This window comes from Ranitomeya variabilis, chromosome 4, assembly GCF_051348905.1.
Source record: "Ranitomeya variabilis isolate aRanVar5 chromosome 4, aRanVar5.hap1, whole genome shotgun sequence".
Lineage (NCBI taxonomy): Eukaryota > Metazoa > Chordata > Amphibia > Anura > Dendrobatidae > Ranitomeya > Ranitomeya variabilis.
In genome coordinates this window covers 402,303,595-402,329,709 of record NC_135235.1, presented here as the reverse complement: position 1 = coordinate 402,329,709, position 26,115 = coordinate 402,303,595, and the positions used below count along the sequence as shown (strand labels likewise).

The window sequence follows — 26,115 nt, the reverse complement described above, 5'->3', positions numbered from 1 at the left end:
AGGGAGGAGCCTTAGCTACGTGGGCGGGATCAGCCAAAAGAAGCGCGGAACGGAAAGCGCGGTGAGGCGCCAATCCCGGAAGAGGAACTCCAACCTCCAGCAGGTTAGTGGGAGGAAGGGACGGCCATGTCCGAGTCGGGAGGAGAGGAGGTGGCGGTCGCAGCCGCGGACGCAGGGGCAGCTCCGGTCCCCGCAGCGGGTGAAGCCGCGGCCCTAATACCACCACTGACTGCCGCAGAACCCGCTGCCCCCATCAGCCAGTCGGACACTGCCGCTAATGCAAAAGCCATAATGCCCTTCTCCATGCCCTACCTGCCCGGAGCGGCCTGGCTCCCACGATACTCTGGGGAGGCGCATACGTTCACTGACTTTAAAGAAGGGCTCTGCAGCCTGCTCGAGTTCTATCCCCTAACCGAGCCCCAGAAGGTCCATATGATAACCGGCCAACTCTTTGGGGCGGCTCTGAGGGAATTGAAATCCTGGCCCGCTGAGGATAAAGGAACTGCACAACAGATTTTTGCCAAGCTTAAAGCCACCTTTGACACTCGCACTGCTACAGAGATTAAACTGACTTTTTATGGATGCAAACAAAAGTCACAGGATAGCTTGCGGGACTATGCCCTTAATCTCCAGGAAGCGATGCGGGCCATTAAGCAGAGTGACCCCGGCAGCATGCAGGATGAAGATAAAATCCTGAAGGAGCGGTTCATTGAGGGGCTCCTGTGCAGTCACCAGCGGGGCCAATTGCACTTTCTGGCCATGCAAAATCCAGACTTGACTTTTGCGCAGTTTAAAGATAAAGCTATCCAGGCATTGCAGGAGCGACAGCCCAGCCGCGCAGTACCACCCAGGCGCCCCGCTCTCACATACCACCAGGAGGTGGCATCGGATACCCCAGTTGCCGCGGAGGCCGACGCCCAGAGCTTCGAGGACGACTCCCCTGCAGGACTTCGTCTCCAGATGCAAGAGCTAACCAAGAGCGTTGCTGCCCTGGCCCGGACGGTGCAGTCCCTACAGGAGGCCCCCAAAGAGAAGATCCAGTTGGCTTCCAGCTCGGAGGATGTCCCTTGGATGCGACAGAGGAGGACTCCGCCGACCAGGAGCCGGCCCGACGATCGCTTCCACCAGGATGGACGACCCATCTGCCGCCGCTGTCACCAGGTGGGCCATCTTGCAAGGTACTGTCCTTTAAACGAGCAACCCCTGGGGCAAAGGGCCAACCCCCAGGAGTAGGACGGTCAGGCCCGCAGCATTGGAGAACCAAGTATATTGGAGGACGACCAGTTCTCCCTGTAGTGATTGATGGAATCCCCTTGAATGCTTTGCTGGACACCGGTTCTCAGGTGACGACTATACCTTACGTGCTCTACAAACGGTATTGGGAGGACGCTGATATTACTCGTGGCCCTGATGATGATTTCACCATAATCGCCAGTAATGGTCAGCCATTGCCACAAGTGGGGTATAAGGAGGTCACCATCAAAGTGGGGCGGGTGGAATTGAAAGCCCAAGGGATTGTGATTGTAGATATTGATCGTCGAGAATGTAATCCCATGATGACTCTTGGTACTAATGTTATAGAAAATTGTCTTGCAGAAGTGATTGTTTTGTTGCAACAGGTGGCAGAAAACGCTGGCCACAGTGAGCAACGTGCCCTGCAGAAGGAAATCAGAGCTCTGATGCAGAGACAGCAGGTAGAGCTGACTGGTGGTGAGATTGGTCGTGTCACTGTAAGTGATTCAAACCCCATCGCGATACCTCCCAAGAGTGAAATGTTAATATGGTGTCGAGCAGCCATAGGCCTCAGGGGTAAGGACTACCAGGCCTTGGTAGAACCTGTATATTCAGACAATAGGCCTACTGTTCTGACAGCCCGGGGGGTGGTAGACGTCCGACAGGGGAGAGTGCCTGTACGTGTCCTCAATTGTGGGGAGGAAGAGGTCCACCTAACCAAGTATACTACGCTCGCCAAACTGTTCACTGTCAATAATAGTGTAATACAGACACCTGAACCTTTGGGCCCGTCAAACGTGGCGGAGAACAAAGGTTCTGCAGAGCACTCGAAAGATTGGTGTCGGGAATTGCATGTGGGCACTGACTCTACCCCATCTCATCAAATACAGGGGGCTTACAGGGTGGTACACGAGTACGAACAGGTATTCAGCAAACACCCCTCAGATTTTGGACAGGTGAAAGGGATCCAACATCACATCCCCACGGGAGATCATCGACCCATAAAAGAGAGATATCGCCCTGTACCCCCAGCTCATTACCAGTGTGCCAAGGACATGTTGCGGGAAATGAAGGAGGCTGGGGTGGTGAGAGACAGCTGTAGCCCCTGGGCGGCTCCGTTAGTCCTTGTTAAAAAGAAAGATGGTACAATGAGGATGTGTGTTGATTACAGACAGTTGAATCGCATTACACATAAGGACGCATACCCACTGCCCAGGATAGAGGAGTCTCTGGCTGCTTTAAAATCTGCTAACTATTTCTCTACCTTAGATCTCACCAGTGGGTACTGGCAGGTTCCTGTGGCGGAGGCGGACAAGGAAAAGACGGCCTTCACGACGCCAATGGGCCTCTGTGAGTTCAACTACATGCCCTTCGGATTGTGCAATGCTCCCGGAACGTTCCAGAGGATGATGGAGAGCTGCCTGGGACACCTGAACTTTGAAACCGTGCTGCTATATCTGGATGACGTCATAGTCTTCTCTAAAACCTACGAAGACCATCTGAAGCACCTGGCCGAGGTGTTTGAAGCCTTGTCCAAATTCGGCCTAAAAGTGAAACCGTCCAAGTGTCATCTGCTGAAACCTAAAGTGCAGTACCTGGGCCATGTGGTGAGCGCTGAAGGAGTGGCCCCAGACCCCGACAAGGTCACAGTGATCCAGGACTGGCCAAAGCCTAGTGACCTCCACGAAGTCCGGCAGTTCCTCGGGTTGGTAGGTTACTACCGGAGATTCATTAAGGATTTCACCAAGAAGGCCGCACCCTTGCAAAATCTGCTGGTGGGCCAACCAAAGAAGACCAAGGGGAGGAAAACCCCCTTTGATTGGAACGAAGAGCTGGAGGAATCCTTCACCTGCTTGAAGTCGGCGCTGACGGGGGAAGAGGTACTGGCTTACCCCGAATACGACCAACCGTTTGTGCTGTACACAGATGCCAGTAATGTGGGACTAGGAGCCGTGCTGTCTCAGGTTCAGAACGGCAAAGAAAGAGTGATCGCTTACGCCAGCAGGAAACTCCGTCCCACGGAAAGGAACCCTGACAACTACAGTTCCTTCAAACTGGAATTCCTTGCCCTTGTCTGGGCAGTGACGGAGAGGTTTAAGCACTACCTGGCTTCCGCGAAATTCACCGTCTTCACGGACAACAATCCGCTAACGCATCTGGATACCGCCAAACTCGGGGCCTTGGAACAGCGGTGGATGGCCCGGCTGTCCAACTATGATTTCACCATCAAATATCGGGCAGGGCACCAGAATGCCAATGCCGATGCTTTGTCCCGAATGCCCAATTTACCAGAAGTGGGAGAAGACCCGGAGGCACTTGAAGAGGTGGAGCTGCCTGCCTTCCATCGCCCCAAAGCCACTCAGAGCTCTCACCATGTGAAGAACAGGCACAAGAACCAACCGGATGCCACGCTGAATCCCCTGCCCCACCACGGATGGGCAGAAACCCAGGATAGTGACCCCGCGGTCCGTCAGGTGAAGGAGCTCTTGACGCAGGCTGGGTTGCACCCTGGCCCAGATGATCCACAAGAAACCCAACAGTTGTGGAAGGGAAGAAGCAAGCTGTTTATCCATGATGGCAAGCTGTGCAGGAGGAGCATCGACCCACGTACTCATGAATTGGTGTGGCAGATAGTGGTGCCAAGGCGAGATGCGCCCATGGTTCTGGGAGCCTACCATGATGGAGCCGGACACTTCGGATGGAAGAAGCTGGAGAAGCTACTCCGAGGGAGGTTCTATTGGATTGGCATGAAGAGAACCATTGAGAAGTGGTGTCGGGAGTGTGGTCCATGTAGTCTGCGCAGAAAGGACCGTGACAGCCAACGGGCCCCCCTGCGGCCTATCATCACCAAACGGCCGCTTGAACTGGTCGCGCTGGATCATGTGAAGCTGACACCTAGCCGGTCGGGCTATATCTACGCCCTTACCATCGTGGACCACTACTCCAGGTTTCTGGTGGTTGTGCCTGTTAAAGATCTAACGGCCAGGACTGCCGCCAGGGCCTTCCAGCAGCACTTTTGTAGGCCCCATGGCTACCCAGAGAAGGTACTGACCGACCAGGGACCTGCCTTTGAAGCAGAAGTATTCCAAGAATTCTGCCAGTTGTACGGGTGTAAGAAGATCAGAACTACACCGTACCACCCTCAAACCAACGGGATGTGCGAGAAGATGAACCAGGTAGTAATCGATTTATTGAAGACCTTGCCTGTGGAGGAACGGAATCTGTGGCCGACAAAGTTGCCTGACTTGGTGGATATGTACAACCACATCCCAGTAAGTTCCACCAACTGTACTCCAGCGTACCTGATGCGAGGAAGGTCTAGTCGGTTACCCGTTGATCTGGACATGGGGGTCCTAGTACCCGAAGATACCTCGCCGGATGCGGATTGGGATGCAGAAAGGCGGCGAAGGTACCGCGAAGTGCAAGAGTGTGTGGAGAGAAGTCTCGCCCAGGCTAGGCAGAGGCAAGAAAGGGACTACAACCAACACGCTCCTGCGATTCCCCTGTCACCTGGTGAGCAAGTGCTTAAACGAAAGAGGAGGTTACACAAGCTCGATGACCAATGGGAAGCGGAACCGTATACCATCTTGCCATCCGACTTCGACAACACTAAGGTCTGTCTCATCAGCAAGGACAAAGGGGAGACCTCGACAGCGGTATCCAGGGATCACCTTAAGGTCTGCCCCGATAAATTGAAAGAGAGGGGCACGGCCCCAGAAATCTCCCCACCGGTGGAAAAGGAGAAAATGTTCCATACTGTCCTTGGTGACTTTCCCCAGTCCTGGACTCTGATAAACCAAGCCGTTGCGGTACCTGTTGTAATGTTTGAACAGCCGGTCCCGCCAGAAACAATGGTGGAACCAGATCATCCGGCCCCGCAACCTCAACAAGCCTTGCCTGAAGAAGCCATGCCGACCGTTGAACCGGCAAATCCTCCCTCTGCTATCAGTGAGCCTGCCGTACCCACTGTTGATAGCAGCAGCTCTGAGAGCCCCAACCTGCCAGTGCTACCCAGACTCACTAGAAGTGTAGTTAGAAGACAGCGCACTACACCAGCGGTAGCAAGCATAGCGGGCCCTGTTAGGCCAATAGCAACCCCTGCGCTGCGAAGGTCCACACGCAGCACACAGAACCAAACTCCCCTCCGCTACAAAATGTGGAGGTATTGATAAGGGCTGCTATTTCATTAAAAATGTTTGTATGCATATCTTTTCGTTACAGGTTGTTAAAATGGACAGTGAATTGCTCAAAAACTTTCATAAGGGGGACCCCTTTGTTTACCCGGGGTCCCCGCTGTTTCAACCACTGAACTGAGAGTCATAAACTGTGCATGACCTAACTTTTGCAACGTTCAAGAATCCTCACCTCCCGTAAAGGGAAGCATTGTTATGTTCAATTGTTATGCTATTTCAAAAGTTTGTGTGTTTCCTGTTAACATGTATTATTGTTCTTGTTTTCCCAGTCCCGGAGTACTGGATTTAACCGGGGGGGAGTGCAGCACCCCAGAGTCCTGGTTGTTGCAGTACTGCGGCTCCGCCACTATGGGGAGCTATGGTACGTCTGATTGCACTAAGGAGTTTCTCTGACCAGGTACATTTTCACCACACTTCACACTCCGGCCACCAGGGGGGGTGGTCCTATCTAGTAGGCCACTCCTCACAACTCTGGTAAAACTGGGGGTTGGACAGGAAGACAGGGAGAAGTAGCTGGGAAGAGCTAGTGAGAGGACCTGTCAGGGATGGGGATCCTGGCAGACTCCTCAGAGCAGAACTAACCAGCAAACAACGGGAATACAGAAAAGGAGAATACCAGCAGGGGTTTTGTTGAAAGAGGCAGCACCTTGCTGAGGCGCAAACAATCGGTGGCCGGAATGCCGAGCAAGTAAGAGACTTTAAGTACATTGCAAACCACGGCAGGACAGCTAATTACAGGTTGGCTGTCTCACTTAACACCTAAGCAGACAACGGAGGCAGCTGTGGGAGAGGGGCGACTCTAGAGTCCCGGAAGAACTCCAGGCCTACCCCGTCATACGGGTGCGTCCTACCATATCACCTGGAGGACGGAGAACGAACAGTAGAGACAGAAAGAAACAGTTGTGAGGACTATCCCGGGAGCTCAGCAGGGAAGAACTACAACACACAGCGCTAGAAGGTAGATACTGATTCCCACCTGTGAGGAGAACTCCTGATGTGTCGTTGGACCGGCCGGTCTCTGAAAACCCAGTTAACAGCGCTCTGGACTGAGGTCTCCAACATCTTCAGTAAAGAGGTAAAGAGACTGCAAACTGGTGTCCTCGTTATTTACCGCGACCTGCACCGTTACCACACCACTTATTGCACAGGACGTCCCCCATTGACAGACAGGGCCACGGACCGGGTCTAGCTACCGTGACAACCCCAGGACTGAGACCTAGAGGCCCGGCTCCGGGTACCCCTCGGCCCTGCGGCGGTGTGGGGGCGCTCCATGTGCACATACTCTGATTATCACTTAAGCTTTCAGGCACCTAATGCAATAAGTTTGCACTTTCTCTAAATGGATCTAAACCTCCTTCTTATATTGGTTCTACTCTGTGCTTATACCAGATGTTTGGTTGGGATGAGATTTTAATACCATAAACTTTTAAGTGCTTTTTTGTCTTCTCTATTTCAGTGAAATTAAGGGAATTAAATAGACCTGAAGACATAAAGAGAGGTTTGTAAATAAGTGAAAAGGCTTTCTTTATACCTAGCTTTTGTACCATTATTTGCTTGTTTTGAAAAATTAATTTCAAGCGTCTTTATGAACCTTTCACGCCATGGCCATTTTCTGTATTATTTTTTTCTGCCCCTTCTTCCAAGAGACATAATTTTTTTTCCGTCAATATAGCTGTCAGAGGGCTTAATTTTTGAGGGACGACTTGTACTTTTGAATGGCACCAATGATTTTGTTTGCCATATAGTGTACTCAAAAATTGCAAAAAAAGTGCAATTCCGCAATTGTTGTTTGAGTCTTTTATTTACCATGCTCACTATATAGCAAAACTGACTTGGCGATATAATTTCCCAGGTCAGTACGCAGATACAAAACATGTATAGTTTATTTTTTATTTAAGTGGGGAAAAAAATTCAGTAATTTGTATAAAAAAGTTTTTGCATTTGTCGCAATTTTCTGAGATTGTACCATTTTCATTTTCCTTGATGGGTGATGGCTGGGTGATGGCTTAATTTTTGTGCCATGAGCTGACATTTTTGTTGATTCCATTTTAGGCTCGATGCAGTGTTTTCATTGCCTCCTATTGCATTTTATTGCAATGTTGCAGTAGCCAAAAAAACGTAATTCTGGAGTTTTGATTTTTTACTGGTTATGCTGTTTACCGATCTGATTCATTTATTAAATCAGCTGTCATGTACGGGGGAAAAATGTGGGCTCAGCACCAGAATCCACATCAAAGTCAGTGACACGACATATGATAGAAATATACCTCATATGACACGAAGGAGTTAAAGCAAACCTGCCAGAAGGATTTTGCTAAGTAAACTACAGGCATTGTCAAGGTTGGCGCTGTTGCACTGATTAAAATTATACTTGGGGTGAAGAAATCCGTTTTGTGGTTCTTGTGTAATCAGTCTTAGGGTATGTTTCCACGGTCAGGAAACGCTGCTTTTTTGACGCTGCGCAGAGCTGCAGCATCAAACAAGCAGCGTCCAGATGTTCCAGCATAGTGGAGGGGATTTTATGAAATCCCGTGTCCACTATGCGTGGAAACCCGCACGCGGCGGCCCTGCGACTCCGGACATGCTGCGCGTCTTTTCAGATCGCAGCATGTCCGTACACCTTGCGGGGACGCAGCGTCCCCGCAAGGCATATCACAGGGCCCTATGGGAGAGAGCGATCATCCCGGATGTGAAGAGTTAACACATCCGGCATGATCGCGTCCCAGAAAGGGGGCGGGGCTTAGCGCCGAGCGGCTTCGCCGCTGCGGCGATACCGCCGGCCATCCTGAACGTGGAGACATAGCCTTAGAAGTTTTCCGTTAAGATACTTGTGCTCCGGGGCAGGACGGTAGCAAAGTCTTATCTTCCAGATGAAGAATTTGACTCCAGTCTGGGATTGGAATACATTTCTGAAGAAGTCTGTGCCATTTTTCTGGTGTACACATTGACGAATTTGAGAGGTCCGTAGGTAGCCACACCCTTTGTCACTAAGCTCTGCACATTTATCAAAATGTTGACAAAGCAGATGTAAAAACCCAAAAGTCACAAACTTTTTGCACAACTAGGAGCTGTAAAAAAATGTAGTAACTTTTGAATCAGTGTCTATGTCCATCCTTTACACACAGCAGGGGCAGACACAGTCAGTAAAGGGCCATGCTGATAAATGGCTGATTTATCAAAGTGATTGCTAGTAATAGAGCTTCTTATTTCTTATTTTATAAACCATCAGTAATTTATTTTGAGCCATTGCATTCTTTTGTCCTTTTTGAGTTGTGGCATTGAGCCCTCGTACCTATAGCGCATTATGCAGCATCCCAGACTGCACAGCATTTTTGCAAAACTGGAACTGCACTTTTGATCCACAGCCAGAAGTCAGTTCAAAGGGAATGTAAAATAAAAAGGATACAATGGGTAAAATAAGTGTTTGAGAAACTGTTGATTTTGCAGCTTTTACAAAGAATGGAGAGGTCTGTAATTTTTTATCATAGGTACACTTCAACAGTGAGAGACAATTTAAAAGTAAAAACCAGAAAATCACATTTTATGACTTTTAAATAATTAAATTGCATTTTATTGCAGGAAATAAGTATTTGATCATATACCAACCAGCAAGAATTCTAGCTCTCACAGACCTGTTAGTTTTCCTTTAAGAAGCCCTCCTACTCTGCACTCACTACCTGTAGTAATTACACCTGTTTGAACTCATTTACTGTATAAAAGACACCTGTCCACACACTCATACCAATCACACTCTAACCTCTCCACCATGGCCAAGACCAAAAAGCTGTCTAAGGACACCATTGACAAAATTGTAGACTTGTACAAGGCTGGGATGGGATACAGGACAATAGGCAAGCAGCTTGGTGAGAAGGCAACAACTGCTGGTGCAATTATTACAAAATGGAAGAAACACAATATGACTGTCGATCTTCCTCAGTCTGGGGCTCCATGCAAGATCACGCCTTGGGAGGTAAGGATGATTCTGAGAAAGGTCAGGAGTCAGCCCAGAACTATACAGGAGGACCTGGTCAATGACTTGAAGAGAGCTGGGAGCACAGTCTCAAACATCACCATTAGTAACTACGCCGTCATGGATTAAAATCATCACATCATATGTCCAGGCCCTTGGAAGTTCACCAATGACCATCTGGATGATCCAGAGGAGGCATGGGAAAAGGTCATGTAGTCAGATGAGATTAAAATAGAACTTTTTGGTATCAACTCCACTCGCCATGTTTAGAGGAAGAAGGATGAGTACAACCCCAAGAACACCATCCCAACCGTGAAGCATGCATGGGGGAGGAAACATCATACTTGGGGGTGCTTTTCTGCAATGGGGAAAGGTCAACTGCACCGTATTGAAAGGAGGATGGATGGGGTTATTTATTGCAAGATTGTGGCCTACAACCTGTTTTTGGAGATGGGTCGTGGCTGGGTCTTCCAGCATGACAATGACCCAAAACACACAGTCACGGCAACAAAGGAGTGACTCCGTAAGAAGCATTTCAAGGTCGTCGAGTGGCCTAGCCAGTCTCCAGACCTGAACTTAATAGAAAATCTTTGGAGGGAGCTGAAACTCAATGTTGCCCAATGACACCCCCCGAAACTTGAATGATTTGGAGAAGATCTGTATGGAGGAGTGGGCCAAAATCCCTGCTGCAGTGTGTGCAAATTTGATCAACAAATACATGAAACATCTGACCTCTGTAATTGCAAACAAAGGTTTCTGTACCAAATATTAACTTCTGTTTTTCTATTGTATCAAATACTTATTTCATGCAATAAAATGTAAAACTCATACAATGTGATTTTCTGGCTCTTATTTTTAGATTTGTCTCTCACAGTTGAAGTATACCTACAATAAAAATTGCAGACCTTATTTTATCCACTGTACGTAGTTCGATTCCACCATTAGGACTCAACAAGTAGTCATATGTCACGTCAGTATTCTGTCTGTGTGCAAAATGCATAACATATGGACAGCGCATGGACGACTGCTATTGAACAGACTATTTCAGATGAACCTTTTTTGTATGGCCGAATGTCTGTGTGAAAAAAATGCAGCATGTACTAGTTCATTTTATGGATGTGACATGCCCAAAGAACTCAGAGTGTGTAAAAATTAACTGAATGCCATATGGAAACAATCCATATGGCATCTGTTTTTAAGGAATCCATTGCAAAGATTACATAGAATTTTTTTTATCATTTTTGATGTATCAAATTGGTGCACTATAGATGTCTAAATTCAAAATAACAATGACATATGAACATGAAAAACTACATACTCCATGCTGAAAAAATGTTCATTTTTTCTAGATCTGAACCCAAACTAAGGGATTTTCATGGAGCTATGTTTTTCTACAGTTTTTACATTAAATAAATTCATGAATAGATAGTTAAACCATTATTATGATTTCACACACAAGAGTGTTTTTTATTTTTTATTTTATTTTTTTAGTCCTATTGAACTTTCAATTGGCCGATTACTTATACTATATACTGCAATACCATAATGTAGCAGTTTATAGTTGAAAATCGCGGTCTCATATGGAGCTTTTGGGTTAGTTTCACCCAGGGCTGCGACTAGGAATTTCGGGGCCCCATACTGGCAACATTTTCAGGGCCACCTTAAGACTCTACCCAGGCTCCACCCCTCGAACTTTCCACTGTTCCACCGCCCACTCATAGAAAAACTCCACGTCTGCACCATGTCCTCACCAATCACACATTAATAGTTCCCATCACCAGATCACATACATAGCCAGCAACTTTTGTTTTGGCCAAGAGATTTTTTTAAGCCACCACCACAACAAGGTAGACTCTTTTGGCCAGGCCCTACTCTACTCTAACCTATTAAACATTTGTTAAAACATGCAACACAATTTAGGTATATTTTTATTTATTTTTCAATTTTTAAAAACGCCAATAATATCACATACAGGGGACAAATACCATCGCACCATGACCAGATCACATATTACCACCACATTGAACGGCTAATATCACATATCAGGGACAAATACCACCACACCATGTCCAGACCACATATTACCACCACATGGTGACCAATAATACCACATGCAAGGAACAAATACCACCACAACATGACCAGGCCACATATTACCACCACATAGTGACCAAATAACAGCGCATATAAGGAACACATACCACCACACCATGACCGGACAACATATTACCACCCTATAGTGACCAAATAACAGCACATACAAGAAACAAATGCAACCACACCATGGCCGGAAAACACATTACCACCACATAGTGACTGAATACTACAATACTGATCATTAAAAAAACAACACAATACTAATATCACCATAAGTGCCATTATACACAAGAGATCAGTACTTAGTATGCAGTGGTCTGGTACAGGTATGTTAAAGAAATGGTTAATCTTCATCTTTTTAATATCAGAAAAATAACAGAAAAACAAGTATTGTGCAATGTTATCATCTGTCTCTCCTTGTGGACAATTTCCCGGACATTCCACATAGTAGTGGTCAGAATTTCTCAGAATCGCCGATTCTATGTCTATTTTTGTCTTTATCCACCCAAAAATCCTGAATATTCAGCCAAAATCTCAGAACCAGAGCACGCTGACATTTTCTTATGTAATTTATCTTGTATACTAGGATGTGTTTGACAACCCATTGCCAATTTATTATGTAACTCTATATTTCCTTTTGATCTTGGGGCTTTAAAAGCCCAGCCCTGAAAATAAAGAGCATGAGACTACTTGGACAGACAACGAGCGTGTGTCTCTCTGATTATTGCTTCATCGCTTAGGTACCTATAAGACAGAACACCTGAGTAGGTTAGAAATCCCTTCTCTAACAACTTAGAGGCCCCAGCGAAATAATATAATTTCTACTTCAACTTCCATCTTAGACTGAACAATTGACTGCCTCCCTCCTGAACAGAAAACCAGATCCCGGGTAAGTTTTCTCTCCGGGAAAGGAGGCTGTCTGCAGTGATTACCGGTGGCATTATACACAGGAGCTTTGTATACAGTATCAGTGTACAGGTTATACAGTGATCAATGACATTATACACAGGACCTCTGTGTATAGTGTCAGTGAACAGGTAATACAGGGGTCATCGGTGACATTGTACACAGGACCTCTGTATATAGTATACAATGTATAGTGTCAGTGTACAGGTAACACGCTGACTCACCAGTGACATCTCTAGGTGAAGTCCTTCAACTTCACTTTTCATCTTCATCCAGCACAGACCGCCATCACTTCTTCCAGCCAGGGCTCGTCTCTGCAGGAAATAATACAGTTATTCAGAGCTCGTTTGTGCAGCGCCCCAGAGTCCTGGTCATTGCAGTAATGTCGCTCTGCCACTAAGGGGAGTGATGTTATGTCTGATTGCACTAAAGGAGTTCACCTGACCAGGTATCACACACACTACACTTCACACTCCGGCCACCAGGGGGAGTGGTTCTATCTAGTAGGCCACTCCTCACACTCTGGTAAAACTGGGGGTTGGACAGGAAGAAGGGGAGAAGTAACTGGGAAGAGCTAGAGAGAGGACCTGTCGGGGATGGGATCCTGGTAGATTTCTAAGAAAGGACAAAAAGTAAGAAACGGGAATACAGCAAAGAGGCGATAGGACCAGAAGGAGTCGTGCTGTAAAATCGAGGCAACATCCTTCTTGGGCGCAAACAGTCGGTGGCCGGAACGCCGAGCAAGTAAGAGACTCTAAGCATTACTTCAAACCACGGCAGGACAGCCAATTATAGGTTGGCTGTCTCACCCAAATCACCTAAGCAGACAACGGAAGCAGCTGTGGGAGAGGGGCGACTCTAGGGTCCCGGAAGAACTCCAGGCCTACCCCGTCATACGGGTGCGTCCTAACCATATCTGTTATGAACTGGTGGTTTAGGAGCAACATGGAATGTGCTCTGGAGGAGGTGGTACCTTTACTGACCGCAGACACTGAACTTAACACAACACTAGAAGTAGCCGTGGGATGTTCCTGTCACTCCCTAGACACCTCGTCACAGCCGGAGGACTAAATACCCCTAAAGATAGAATCAGAAAAGCTATCTTGCCTCAGAGAAAATCCCCAAAGGATAGACAGCCCCCCACAAATATTGACTGTGAGTGGAGAGGGAAATGACATACACAGAATGAAACCAGGATATAGCAAAGGAGGCCAATCTAGCTAGATAGATAGGACAGGACAGAATACTGTGCGGTCAGTATTAAAATACTAGAAAAATCCACCACAGAGTTTACAAAAATCTCCAACACCTGACTAAAGGTGTGGAGGATAAATCTGCTTCTCCAGAGCTTCCAGCTTAACTGAATAAATCCATACTGACAAGCTGGACTAGAAAAAACATAGAATATACTGAAATATTAAGTCCACAACATATGGACTGCAAAGAACCAAGCCAGGACTTATCTTTGATGATCTGGTCAGAATAGCAGAGAAATCCAAGCAGAGATGTGAATCCAACCAGGAACATTGACAACTGGCACTAACTGAAGGATAGAGCCAGGCTAAATAGCCGAGCCTGAATAGACAATCAGTGGAAGCAGCTGCTGACAGCTAAATCCAAGGAGCAGCCGTACCACTTATAACCACCGGAGGGAGCCCAAGAACAGAACTCATAATAGTGCCACTTACAGCCACCGGAGGGAGCCCAAGAGCGGAATTCACAACACATATCATCTGGGGGACGGAGAGAACGAACATCAGAGACAGACACAACAGTTGTGAGGACTATCCCGGGGTGCTCAGCAGGGAAGGACTACAACACACAGGCGCTAGAAGGTAGACACTGATTCCCACCTGTTAAGGGAACTCCTGATGTGCCTTCGGACCGGCCGGTCTTAGACAGCCCTGTTAACAGTGCTCTGGATTGAGTACCTCGAGACCTTCAGTAAAGAGGTAAAGAGACTGCAACCTGGTGTCCTCGTTATTCATCGCGACCTGCACCACACCACAACATCCTCAACTTTCACTGGACGTCCCTCAGCAGGGTCACGGACCGGGTCTAGCCACCGTGACAATCCCAGAACCGAGACAGAGAGGCCCGGTACCGGGTACCCCTCGGCCCTGTGGCAGTGGGGGCGCTCCAACTTGGCTTCACGAACAGGATCTACTTAAGCCTGAAGAATTAGGTCATGTGTGCCTTGGAACTGTGATTTATTGTGCTTGGACTGTGACTTATTGCAAAGACTGTGGATTGCCAATTGCCGCCAAGAGTTCCTGCCACAATTCACCATTGCCGCGCACGGAGGGAGGAGCCTTAGCTTTGTGGGCGGAACCGGTCAAAAGAAGCGCGGAACGAGAAAGCGCGGTAAAGTGCCAACCCCGGAAGAGGAACTCCGACCTCCAGCAGGTTAGTGGGAGGAAGGGACAGCCATGTCTGAGTCGGGAGGAGCGGGGGCGGCGGTCGTAGCCATGGACCCAGGGGCAGCTCCGGTCCCCGTAGCGGACGTAGCCGCGGCCCTAATACCACCACCGGTTGCGGCAGAACCCGCTGCCCCCATCAGCCAGTCGGACTCTGCCGCTACCACAAAGGCCGTAATGCCCTTCTCTATACCGTACCTGCCCGGAGCGGCCTGGCTCCCGCGATACTCCGGGGAGTCGCATACATTAACTGACTTTAAAGAAGGGATCTGTAGCCTGCTCGAGTTCTATCCCCTGACAGAGCCTCAGAAGGTTCATATGATAATCGGCCAACTCTTTGGGGCGGCTCTGAGAGAAGTGAAGTCCTGGCCCGCCGCGGATAAGGGAACTGCACAGCAGGTTTTTGCAAAGCTTAAAGCCACCTTCGATACCCGTACTGCTACAGAAATTAAATTGACTTTCTATGGATGCAAACAGAGACCGCAGGATAGCTTACGGGACTATGCCCTTAATCTCCAGGAGGCGCTGCGGGCCATTAAGCAGAGTGACCCCGACACCATGCAGGATGAAGATAAACTCCTGAAAGAGCGGTTCATTGAGGGGCTCCTGTGCAGTCACCAAAGGGGCCAATTGCACTTCCTGGCCATGCAAAATCCAGACTTGACTTTTGCGCAATTCAAGGATAAAGCTATCCAGGCGCTGCAGGAGCGACAGCCCAGCCGTGCAGTGCCTCCCAGGCGTCCCGCTCTCACATACCACCAGGAGGTGGCGTCGGATGCCCCAGTCGCCGCCGAGGCCGATGCCCAGAGCCTAGAGGACGACTCCCCTGCAGGACTCCGCCTCCAGATGCAGGAGCTGACCAAGAGCATTGCTGCCCTAGCCCGGATGGTGCAGTCCCTACAGGAGGCCCCCAAGGAGAAGACCCAGCTGGCCTCCAGACCAGAAGATGTCCCTTGGATGTGACAGAGGAGGACTCCGCCGACCAGAGGCCGGGAAGACGATCGCTTCCATCGGGACGGACGACCCATCTGCCGCCGCTGTCACCAGGTGGGCCACCTTGCAAGGTACTGTCCTTTAAACGAGCAACCCCTGGGGCAAAGGGCCAACCCCCAGGAGTAGGACGATCAGGCCCGCAGCATTGGAGAGCCAAATACGTTGGAGGGCGACCAGTTCTTCCTGATGTGATCGACGGTATCCCCATGAACGCTCTGTTGGACACCGGTTCTCAGGTGACGACTATGCCTTACGTGCTTTATAAACGGTATTGGGAGGACACCGATATTACTCGTGGCCCCGATGACGATTTCACCATAATAGCCAGTAATGGTCAGCCATTGCCACAAGTGGGGTATAAAGAGGTCACCATCAAGGTGGGGCGGGTGGAATTGAAGGCCCAAGGGATTGTAATTGTTGATATTGACCGCCGTGAATGTAATCCCATGATGACTATCGGTACCAATGTTATAGAAAATTGTCTTGCAGAAGTTATTGTCTTGTTACAACAGGTAGCAGAAACCGCTGGCTACAGTGAACAATGCGCCCTGCAAAAAGAAATCAGAGCTCTGATGCAGAGACAGCAGGTAGAGCTAACTGGTGGTAAAATTGGTCGTGTCACTGTGAGTGATTCAAACCCTATCGCGATACCCCCTAGGAGTGAGATGTTAATATGGTGTCGGGCAGCCATAGGCCTCAGGGGTAAGGACTACCAGGCCCTGGTAGAACCCGTATATACAGACAATAGGCCTACTCTCCTGACAGCCAGGGGGGTGGTCGACGTCCGCCAGGGGAGGGTGCCCGTACGTGTCCTTAATTGTGGGGAGGAAGAGGTCCACCTCACCAAGTATGCCACGCTTGCCAAACTGTTCGCTGTCAATAATAGTGTGATACAGACACCTGGACCCTTGGTCCCGTCTAACGTGGCGGAGGACAACGGTTCTGCAGGGCACTCGAAAGATTGGTGTCAGGAATTGCATGTGGGCACTGACTCCACCCCATCCCATCAGAAAGAGGGGGTCTACAGGGTGGTTCACGAGTACGAGCGGGTATTTAGCAAACACCCCTTAGATTTTGGACAGGTGAAAGGGATCCAACATCATATCCCCACGGGAGATCACCGGCCCATAAAAGAGAGATACCACCCTGTACCCCCAGCTCATTACCAGTGTGCCAAGGACATGTTGCGAGAAATGAAGGCGGCTGGGGTGGTGAGAGACAGTTGTAGCCCCTGGGCAGCTCCATTAGTCCTTGTTAAAAAGAAAGATGGCACAATGAGGATGTGCGTTGATTACAGGCAGTTGAATCGCATTACACATAAGGATGCATACCCACTGCCCAGGATAGAGGAGTCTCTCGCTGCCTTAAAATCTGCTAACTACTTCTCTACCTTAGATCTCACCAGTGGGTACTGGCAGGTTCCCGTGGCGGAGGCGGACAAAGAAAAGACGGCCTTCACGACACCGATGGGTCTCTGCGAATTCAACTACATGCCCTTTAAATTGTGCAATGCCCCGGGGACGTTCCAGAGGATGATGGAGTTCTGTCTGGGGCACAAGAACTTTGAAACCGTACTGCTGTATTTGGATGATGTCATTGTCTTCTCTAAGACCTACGAAGACCATCTGAAGCACCTGGCTGAGGTGTTTGAAGCCCTGTCCAACTTTGGCTTAAAGGTGAAACCGTCCAAATGTCATTTGCTGAAACCCAAAGTGCAGTACCTGGGCCATGTGGTGAGCGCTGAAGGAGTAGCCCCAGACCCCGACAAGGTCACGGTGATCCAAGACTGGCCGAAGCCCAGCAACCTCCACGAAGTCCGGCAGTTCCTCGGGCTGGTAGGCTATTACCGGAGGTTCATTAAAGACTTCACCAAGAAGGCCGCGCCCTTGCAAGACCTGTTGGTGAGCCAATCAAAGAAGACCAAGGGCAGGAACACCCCATTTGATTGGAACGAGGGGCTGGAAGGGTCCTTCTGTGCAAGAAAAGAAAGGCTATAAGAAGCCACAGCCAGCTCACCGATCCAGAAAGGTGCACGGAACATCATCTTGGACTGAGATGGGAATACATGGCGACATAAGGAAAGCGTTCCAGCTCCATAAAATTCAAATGCTTTATTTCTTCATTAAAATAGTTATAGTACAATACGTCCTTGCCTTAGTGCAAAAGTCCTAGCACAGCGTACATGCGACGCGTTTCGATCGTACCCGATCTTAGTCAATGCATTGACTAAGATCGGGTACGATCGAAACGCGTCGCATGTACGCTGTGCTAGGACTTTTGCACTAAGGCAAGGACGTATTGTACTATATCTATTTTAATGAAGAAATAAAGCATTTGAATTTTATGGAGCTGGAACGCTTTCCTTATGTCGCCATGGAAGGGTCCTTCACTTGCTTGAAGTCGGCACTGACGGGAGAAGAGGTACTGGCCTACCCTGAATATGACCAACCATTTGTGCTGTATACGGATGCCAGCAATGTAGGATTGGGGGCCGTGCTGTCCCAGGTCCAGAAAGGCAAGGAGAGGGTAATCGCTTACGCCAGCAGGAAGCTTCATCCCACGGAAAGGAACCCTGACAACTACAGTTCCTTTAAGCTGGAACTCCTTGCCATCGTCTGGGCAGTGACAGAGAGGTTCAAACACTACCTGGCCTCGGCAAAATTCACCGTCTTCACGGATAACAATCCGCTGACGCACTTGGATACAGCCAAACTCGGGGCCTTGGAACAGCGGTGGATGGCCCGGCTGTCCAACTATGACTTCACCATCAAGTACCGGGCAGGACGCAAGAATGCGAATGCCGATGCCTTGTCCCGAATGCCCAATTTGCCAAAAGCAGGAGAGGACCCGGAGGCACTTGAAGAGGTAGAGCTGCCTGCATTCCATCGCCCCAAAGCCGCTCAGTACTCCCATCATGTGAAGAACAGGTACAAGAACCAACAGGATGCCACGCTGAATCCCCTGCCCCATCACGGATGGGCGGAGACTCAGGATGGTGACCCTGCGGTCCGTCAGGTGACAGAGCTCTTGACGCAGGCAGGGTTGCATCCCAGCACGGATGATCCACAGGAGACACGACAGCTGTGGAAGGGGAGAAGCAAACTGTTTATCCATGATGGCATGCTGTGCCGGAGGAGCATCGACCCACGTACTCATGAATTGGTATGGCAGATAGTGGTGCCAAGGCGAGATGCGCCCATGGTTCTGGGAGCCTACCACGATGGAGCCGGACACTTCGGATGGAGGAAGCTGGAGAGGCTACTCCGGGGGAGGTTCTATTGGATTGGCATGAAGAGAGCCATTGAGAAGTGGTGTCGGGAGTGCGGTCCATGTAGCCTACGCAGGAAGGACCGTGACAGCCAACGGGCTCCCTTGCAGCCCATCATCACCAAATGGCCGCTCGAACTGGTCGCGCTGGATCATGTGAAGCTGACACCTAGCCGGTCAGGCTATATCTACCCTCTTACCATTGTAGATCACTACTCCAGATTTTTGGTGGTTGTACCTGTCAAGGACCTAACGGCCAGGACGGCCGCCAAGGCCTTCCAGCAGTACTTTTGTAGACCCCATGGCTACCCGGAGAAGGTACTGACCGATCAGGACCAGCATTCGAAGCAGAAGTGTTCCAGGAGTTCTGCCATCTGTACGGTTGTAAGAAGATCAGAACCACACCGTACCATCCCCAAACCAACGGGATGTGCGAAAAGATGAACCAAGTGATGATCGACTTACTGAAGACCTTGCCCGTAGAGGAACGGAACCTGTGGCCAACAAAGTTGCCTGACTTGGTGGACATATACAATCACATCCCAGTAAATTCCACCAACTGCACTCCAGCATACCTGATGCGAGGAAGGTCTAGCAAGTTACCCGTTGATCTGGACATGGGGGTCCTAACCCCCGAAGATACCTCGCCGGATGCCGATTGGGATACAGAGAGGCAGCAAAGGTACCGCAAGGTACAGGAGTGCGTGGAAAGAAGCCTCGCTCAGGCCAGGCAAAAACAGGAAAGGGACTACAACCAGCACGCTCCTGCGATTCCATTGCCACCTGGTGAGCAAGTACTCAAGCGGAAGAGAAGGCTACACAAGCTTGACGACCAATGGGAAGCGGAACCGTATACCATCCTGCCGTCCGATTTTGACAATACTAAAGTCTGTCTCATCAGCAAAGATGGGGGAGAGACCTCAACGGCAATATCCAGAGACCACCTTAAAGTATGCCCTGATAAGTTGAGAGGGAAACAGATCCAAGAACCTCCCCACCTATGGAAGAGAAGATGATACACACTGTTCTTGGCGATTTTCCCCAGTCCTGGACTCAGATAAATCAGGCCATCGTGGTACCTGTCCTAACGTTCCATCAACCGAACCCACTAGAACTAACGGTGGTGCCAGATCGTCCAGGCCTGCAAACTCAGCAGATCCCGCCTGAAGATGCCATGCCAACCGTTGAACCGGCAAGTCCTTCCTCTGCTATTGGTGAACCTGCCATACCCACTGTTGGTAGCAGCAGCTCTGAGAGCTCCAGCCTGCCAGTGCTACCCAGACTCACTAGAAGCGTAGCTAGAAGACAGTGCACTACACCAGCGGTAGCAAGCATAGCGGGCCCTGTTAGGCTGATAGCAACCCCTGCGCTGCGAAGGTCTACACGCAGCACCAAGAATCAAACTCCCCTCCGCTACAAAACTTGGAGATATTAATGAGGGCTGCTATTAGTTGAAAATGTTTGTGTGCATATCTTTTGTTACAGGTTTTAAAATGGACAACGGAGTAATGGACAGTGAATTGCTCCAAAAACCTCTAAAAGGGGACCCCTTTGTTTACCCGGGGTCCACGCTGTTTCAACCACTGAACTGAGAGTCATAAACTGTGCATGACCTAACTTTCGCAAGAGTCCTCACCTCCCATCAAGGGAAGCACTGTTATATTTAATTGTTTATGATATTTCAAAATTTTGTGTGTGTTTTCTGTTAACATGTATTGTTGTTCTTATTTTCCCAGTCCGGGAGTACTGGATTTAACCGGGGAGGAGGGCAGCGCCCCAGAGTCCTGGTCGTTGCAGTAATGTTGCTCTGCCACTAAGGGGAGTGATGTTACGTCTGATTGCACTAAAGGAGTTCACCTGACCAGGTATCACACACACTACACTTCACACTCCGGCCACCAGGGGGAGTGGTTCTATCTAGTAGGCCACTCCTCACACTCTGGTAAAACTGGGGGTTGGACAGGAAGAAGGGGAGAAGTAACTGGGAAGAGCTAGAGAGAGGACCTGTCGGGGATGGGATCCTGGCAGATTTCTAAGAAAGGACAAAAAGTAAGAAACGGGAATACAGCAAAGAGGCGATAGGACCAGAAGGAGTCGTGCTGTAAGATCGAGGCAACATCCTTCAAACACATCCTGCGCAAACAGTCGGTGGCCGGAACGCCGAGCAAGTAAGAGACTCTAAGCATTACTTCAAACCACGGCAGGACAGCCAATTATAGGTTGGCTGTCTCACCCAAATCACCTAAGCAGACAATGGAGGCAGCTGTGGGAGAGGGGCGACTCTAGGGTCCCGGAAGAACTCCAGGCCTACCCCGTCATACGGGTGCGTCCTAACCATATCATCTGGGGGATGGAGAGAACGAACATCAGAGACAGACACAACAGTTGTGAGGACTATCCCGGGGTGCTCAGCAGGGAAGGACTACAACACACAGGCGCTAGAAGGTAGCCACTGATTCCCACCTGTTAAGGGAACTCCTGATGTGCCTTCTGACCGGCCGGTCTTAGACAGCCCTGTTAACAGTGCTCTGGATTGAGTACCTCGAGACCTTCAGTAAAGAGGTAAAGAGACTGCAACCTGGTGTCCTCGTTATTCATCGCGACCTGCACCACACCACAACATCCTCAACTTTCACTGGACGTCCCTCAGCAGGGTCACGGACCGGGTCTAGCCAACGTGACAATCCCAGAACCGAGACAGAGAGGCCCGGTACCGGGTACCCCTCGGCCCTGCGGCGGTGGGGGCGCTCCATTTGCAGAACACATTACTTAATTTGTTCCCAACTTCTACACTACAGCAGATGAAGAAAAAAAGGCGAGATAGTGTCGCTCTGCACAGTAACAGGACCGCCCCCCCATTTAAAACAGTATCCTCAAAAAATAAAATAAATACATCACTGCAATAATAATATCCCTTAATTAACTCCTATAATAATATTATTCCCCATCCTAGCCTTATGTGTCTCATTTCTGGCTCCAGCATATGTGCTCCCATACTATCCTCATGAATATCCATTCTGCCCCATATAATGTCCCATCCTGCCCCATCTGTCCTATTATCCTGCCCTATCTGTCCCATGATCCTGCTCCATCTAGCCCCATATGTCTCCATCCTGCCCCATGTCTCCATCGTGCCCCATGATCCAGCACCATGTATCTCCATCCTGCCCCATCTGTCTCCATACTGCCCCATATTCCTGCCCCATCTGTCTCCATCCTGCCCCATATTCCTGCCCCATATTTCTCCATCCTGCCCCGTGTTTCCATCCTGCCTCGTGTCTGCATCCGGCCCTGTATCTCCATATTGCCCCCTGTGTCTCCATCCTGCCCCTATGTCTTCATCCTGCCCCTTATGTCTCCATCCTGCCCCCTGTGTCTCCATTGTGCCCCATGTCTCCATCCTGATCCTTGTGTCGCCATTCTGCCCTGTGTCTCCATCCTGCCCCCTGTGTCTCCATCCTGCCCCCTGTGTCTCCATTCTGCCCCCTGTGTTTCCATTCTGCCTCCTGTGTTTCCATTCTGCCCCCTGTGTTTCCAGCCTGCCCCCTGTCTCCATCCTGCCACTGTGTCTCCATCCTGCCCCCTGTGTCTCCATTCTGACCCAGGCTTGCCGCTTTCATTTAAAAAAAAAAAGCAAAACACTTTCTCCTTACCTGGCCTCGCTCCAGCGCCGATGTTCCACCCCAGTCATACACCGGAGACGTGCGCGCTGACGTCAGCTGCCAGCCTCCGATTGGCTGGTGGCTTTTAACTATTGCCGTGCGGGCCCGCACGGCAATAGAGTTTAACTGAACCTGTGTCTCGGACACAGGATCAGTTACTGCACTGGCAGAAGCCTGTCGCTGGGGTCCGATGAGCAGAAGAGACGGGGCCCAATGCGGGCCCACTCTTCTCATCGGGCCCCATACGCCAGTCAGGGCAGTAATGCCCTGATTGCAGTCCTGGCTTCACCTGAGTGATAATATGGAAGTAGCAAGGGTTTTTAGCAGGCCTCAGGCTGCAATAATAGGCCAATAAGTTCCCCGCCATCAATGAGGCCACTGCTAGTGAGCACCAGCATATGTGCCATTTATATGACACTATTACAGATTGATAGCAACATTTAAATACTTATCAGCAATAATTAAAGCTCAGTTCCGGTGTTGCTGTTGGCGACAGACAACTATGTAACACAGCCGAGATCAGACAGTTATGCAGAGAGCTCAGCTTCAAAAATCTCTCCACTTACCTATACGTCATTTTGTGTTGAGGTTTTTATATGCAGAAGAGTAATTTATGCAGTACTTTTTTTTTTCTGTATTTTACATTATGAAATTGCATCTACATGCTGCAGAGGGGTGCTATGGATATCAAATCTGAAGCACAGAATTTTACAGGCTATATAGTGATTTACTGGCCAGGTGGCAAATTAAATCCTTCCCGACATTTACCCACGTTATTGTGTACTTCATCCTTGCCCTATCTGCAGTGAAAGAGTAACTAAATGTTTTCATATTTAATATATTCCAAAGTTATGAATTTTTGCAATATGCATAATTACGCTATTTTGCTTACTCCTTTCTTAAATACAATGTGGCAGTGCTGTTTCAGTGCCTAGTCCATGCATCTTTAGAAGCTGCTTTTAACTGCACAGCAAGGTATCTATATTTAAACATAACCTACAAATCAGCAACAATAGAATTATCCACTCCATTATGGAGTGCCTAAAGACCTTTATTAAAAAATATAATATTACAGGTTATGAGTACTAGATTTTTTGATGGGACATTGATCTAGGGAACTAGTATGATTGCCCTATGTGGAGTTGGGAAGGAATTTTTCCCTAATATGGGGCAATTAGCATCTGACTAATGGGGTTTTTGCATTCTTCCGCATCAACATGTTAGGTTAAAGGATAAATTTGATAAAAAGATTCAGAAAGTATTCAGACCCCTTTAAATTTTTCACTTTTTTTTCATTGCAGCCATTTGGTAAATTCAAAAAAGTTATGTTTTTCACATTAATGTACGCTCTGCACTCCATCTTGAATGAAAAAAAAAAACAGAAATGTAGAAATTTTTGCAAATGTAATAAAAAAAAAACCTGAAATATCACATGGTCATAAGTATTCAAACCCTTTGCTCAGACACTCATATTTATATCACATGCTGTCCATTTCCTTGTGATCCTTCTTGAGAAGGTTCTACTCCTTCATTGGAGTCAAGCTGTGTTTAATTAAACTGATAGGACTTGATTTGGAAAGGCACATACCTGTCTATATAAGACCTCACAGCTCACATTGCATGTCAGACCAAATGAGAATCATGAGGTCAAAGGAACTGGCCAAGGAGCTCAGGGACAGAATTGTGGCGAGGCACAGATCTGGCCTAGGTTACAATAGAATTTCTGCAGCACTCAAGGTTCCAAAATCCTTAAAAGGAAGAAGTTTGGGACCACCAGAAGTTTTCCAAAAAGTCAACTATCACTGCAGCCCTCCACCAATCAGGCCTTTATGGCAGAGTGGCCCAAAGGAAGCCTCTTCTCAGTGCAAGACATATGAAAGCCCGCATAGAGTTTGCTAAAAAAATAAATGAAGGACTCCCAGACTATGAGAAATAAGATTCTGTGGCCTGATGAGACGAAGATAGACTTTTTTGGTGATAATTTTAAGCAGTATGTGTGGAGAAAACCAGGCACTGCTCGTCATCTGTCCAATACAGTCTCAATAGTGAAACATGGTGGTGGCAGCATCATGCTATGAGGGGTGTTTTTCAGCTGCAGGGACAGGACGACTGGTTGTCATTGAAGGAAACATGAATGCGACCAAGTAAAGAGATGTCCTGGATGAAAACCTCTTCCAGAGTGCTCTGAACCTCAGAATTGGCCGAAGGTTCACGTTCCAAAAAGACAATGACCCTAAGCACACAGCTAAAATAACAAAGGAGTAGCTTCAGAACAACTCTGTGACCATTCTTGACTGGCCCAGCCAGAGCCCTGACCTAAACCCAATTGAGCACTGACCAATGGAGAGACCTGAAAATGGCTGTCCACCAACGTTCACCATCCAACCTGATGGAACTGGAGAGGATCTGCAAGGAAGAATGGCAGAGGATCCCCAAATCCAGGTGTGAAAAACATGTTGCATCTTTCCCAAGAAGACTCATGGTTGTACTAGCTCAAAAGGGTGCTTCTACTCAGTACTGAGCAAAGGGTCTGAATACTTATGACCATGTGATATTTCAGTTTTTCTTTTTTAATACATTTGCAAAAATTACTACATTTCCGTTTCTTTCAGCCAAGATGGGGTGCAGAGTGTACATTAATGAGAAAAAAATGAACTTTTTTTGAATTTACCAAATGGCTGCAATGAAACAAAAAATTTAAAGGGGTCTTAATACTTTCCGTACCCACTGTATGTCTACCTTCAACTGCAAACACTATGTAACTATAAAAAATATTTTATTTATATATATATATATATATATATATATATATATATATATATATATATATATATACATATATATATATATATATATATATATATACACATACACACAGGGTGGTCCAAAAGTAGGTGGACAGTATGTGTAATAGGGTTATGAAGGGGGACATTTATCAAACATGGTGTAAAGTGAAAGTTGCCCTTAGCAACCAATCAGATTCCACCTTTCATTTTCCAAAGAGTCTGTGAAGAATGAAAAGTGGAATCTGATTTGTTGCTAAGGGCAATTAGTCAGTTTCACTTTCCACCATGTTTGATAAATCTGCCCCTTCGTAACCCTATTGCACATACTGTCCACCTACTTTTGGACCACCCTGTATATATTATTAAATAAAGAAAAAAAAAACACACTTGGAAAACATTTCAGGAGGCCTCAAGCACATTCCTAACCATGAATTATGTATAAACCACAATGTGTTTCACAGGTTCATCAATAGGTATAAACAATAGCAGAAAGATGCAACAGAAACCAATGACACAGTATCCCAAGTGTCCAACAAAAGGTTAATAGATTGCTTTATAAATTGCACTTCATTCTAAATTAGAAAACTGTGT

The 26,115-nt window shown here is 48.1% G+C and overlaps 1 protein-coding gene across 5 annotated transcripts in view; it reads left to right on the top strand.

Annotated features, from left to right (window-relative positions):
* LOC143764925 (NACHT, LRR and PYD domains-containing protein 3-like) overlaps nucleotides 1-26,115 on the top strand; it is a 178,414-nt gene that overhangs the window by 78,501 nt on the left and 73,798 nt on the right. For 4 of the 5 annotated variants that reach the window (XM_077251044.1, XM_077251043.1, XM_077251039.1 and 1 more), the window contains exon 3: nucleotides 6,883-6,924. The exons of the other annotated variant lie outside the window; for it this stretch is intronic. In XM_077251044.1, coding sequence (XP_077107159.1) covers nucleotides 6,883-6,924 — 42 coding nt within the window. The remainder of the gene's footprint in view (nucleotides 1-6,882; nucleotides 6,925-26,115) is intronic. 5 annotated transcript variants of the gene reach the window in all.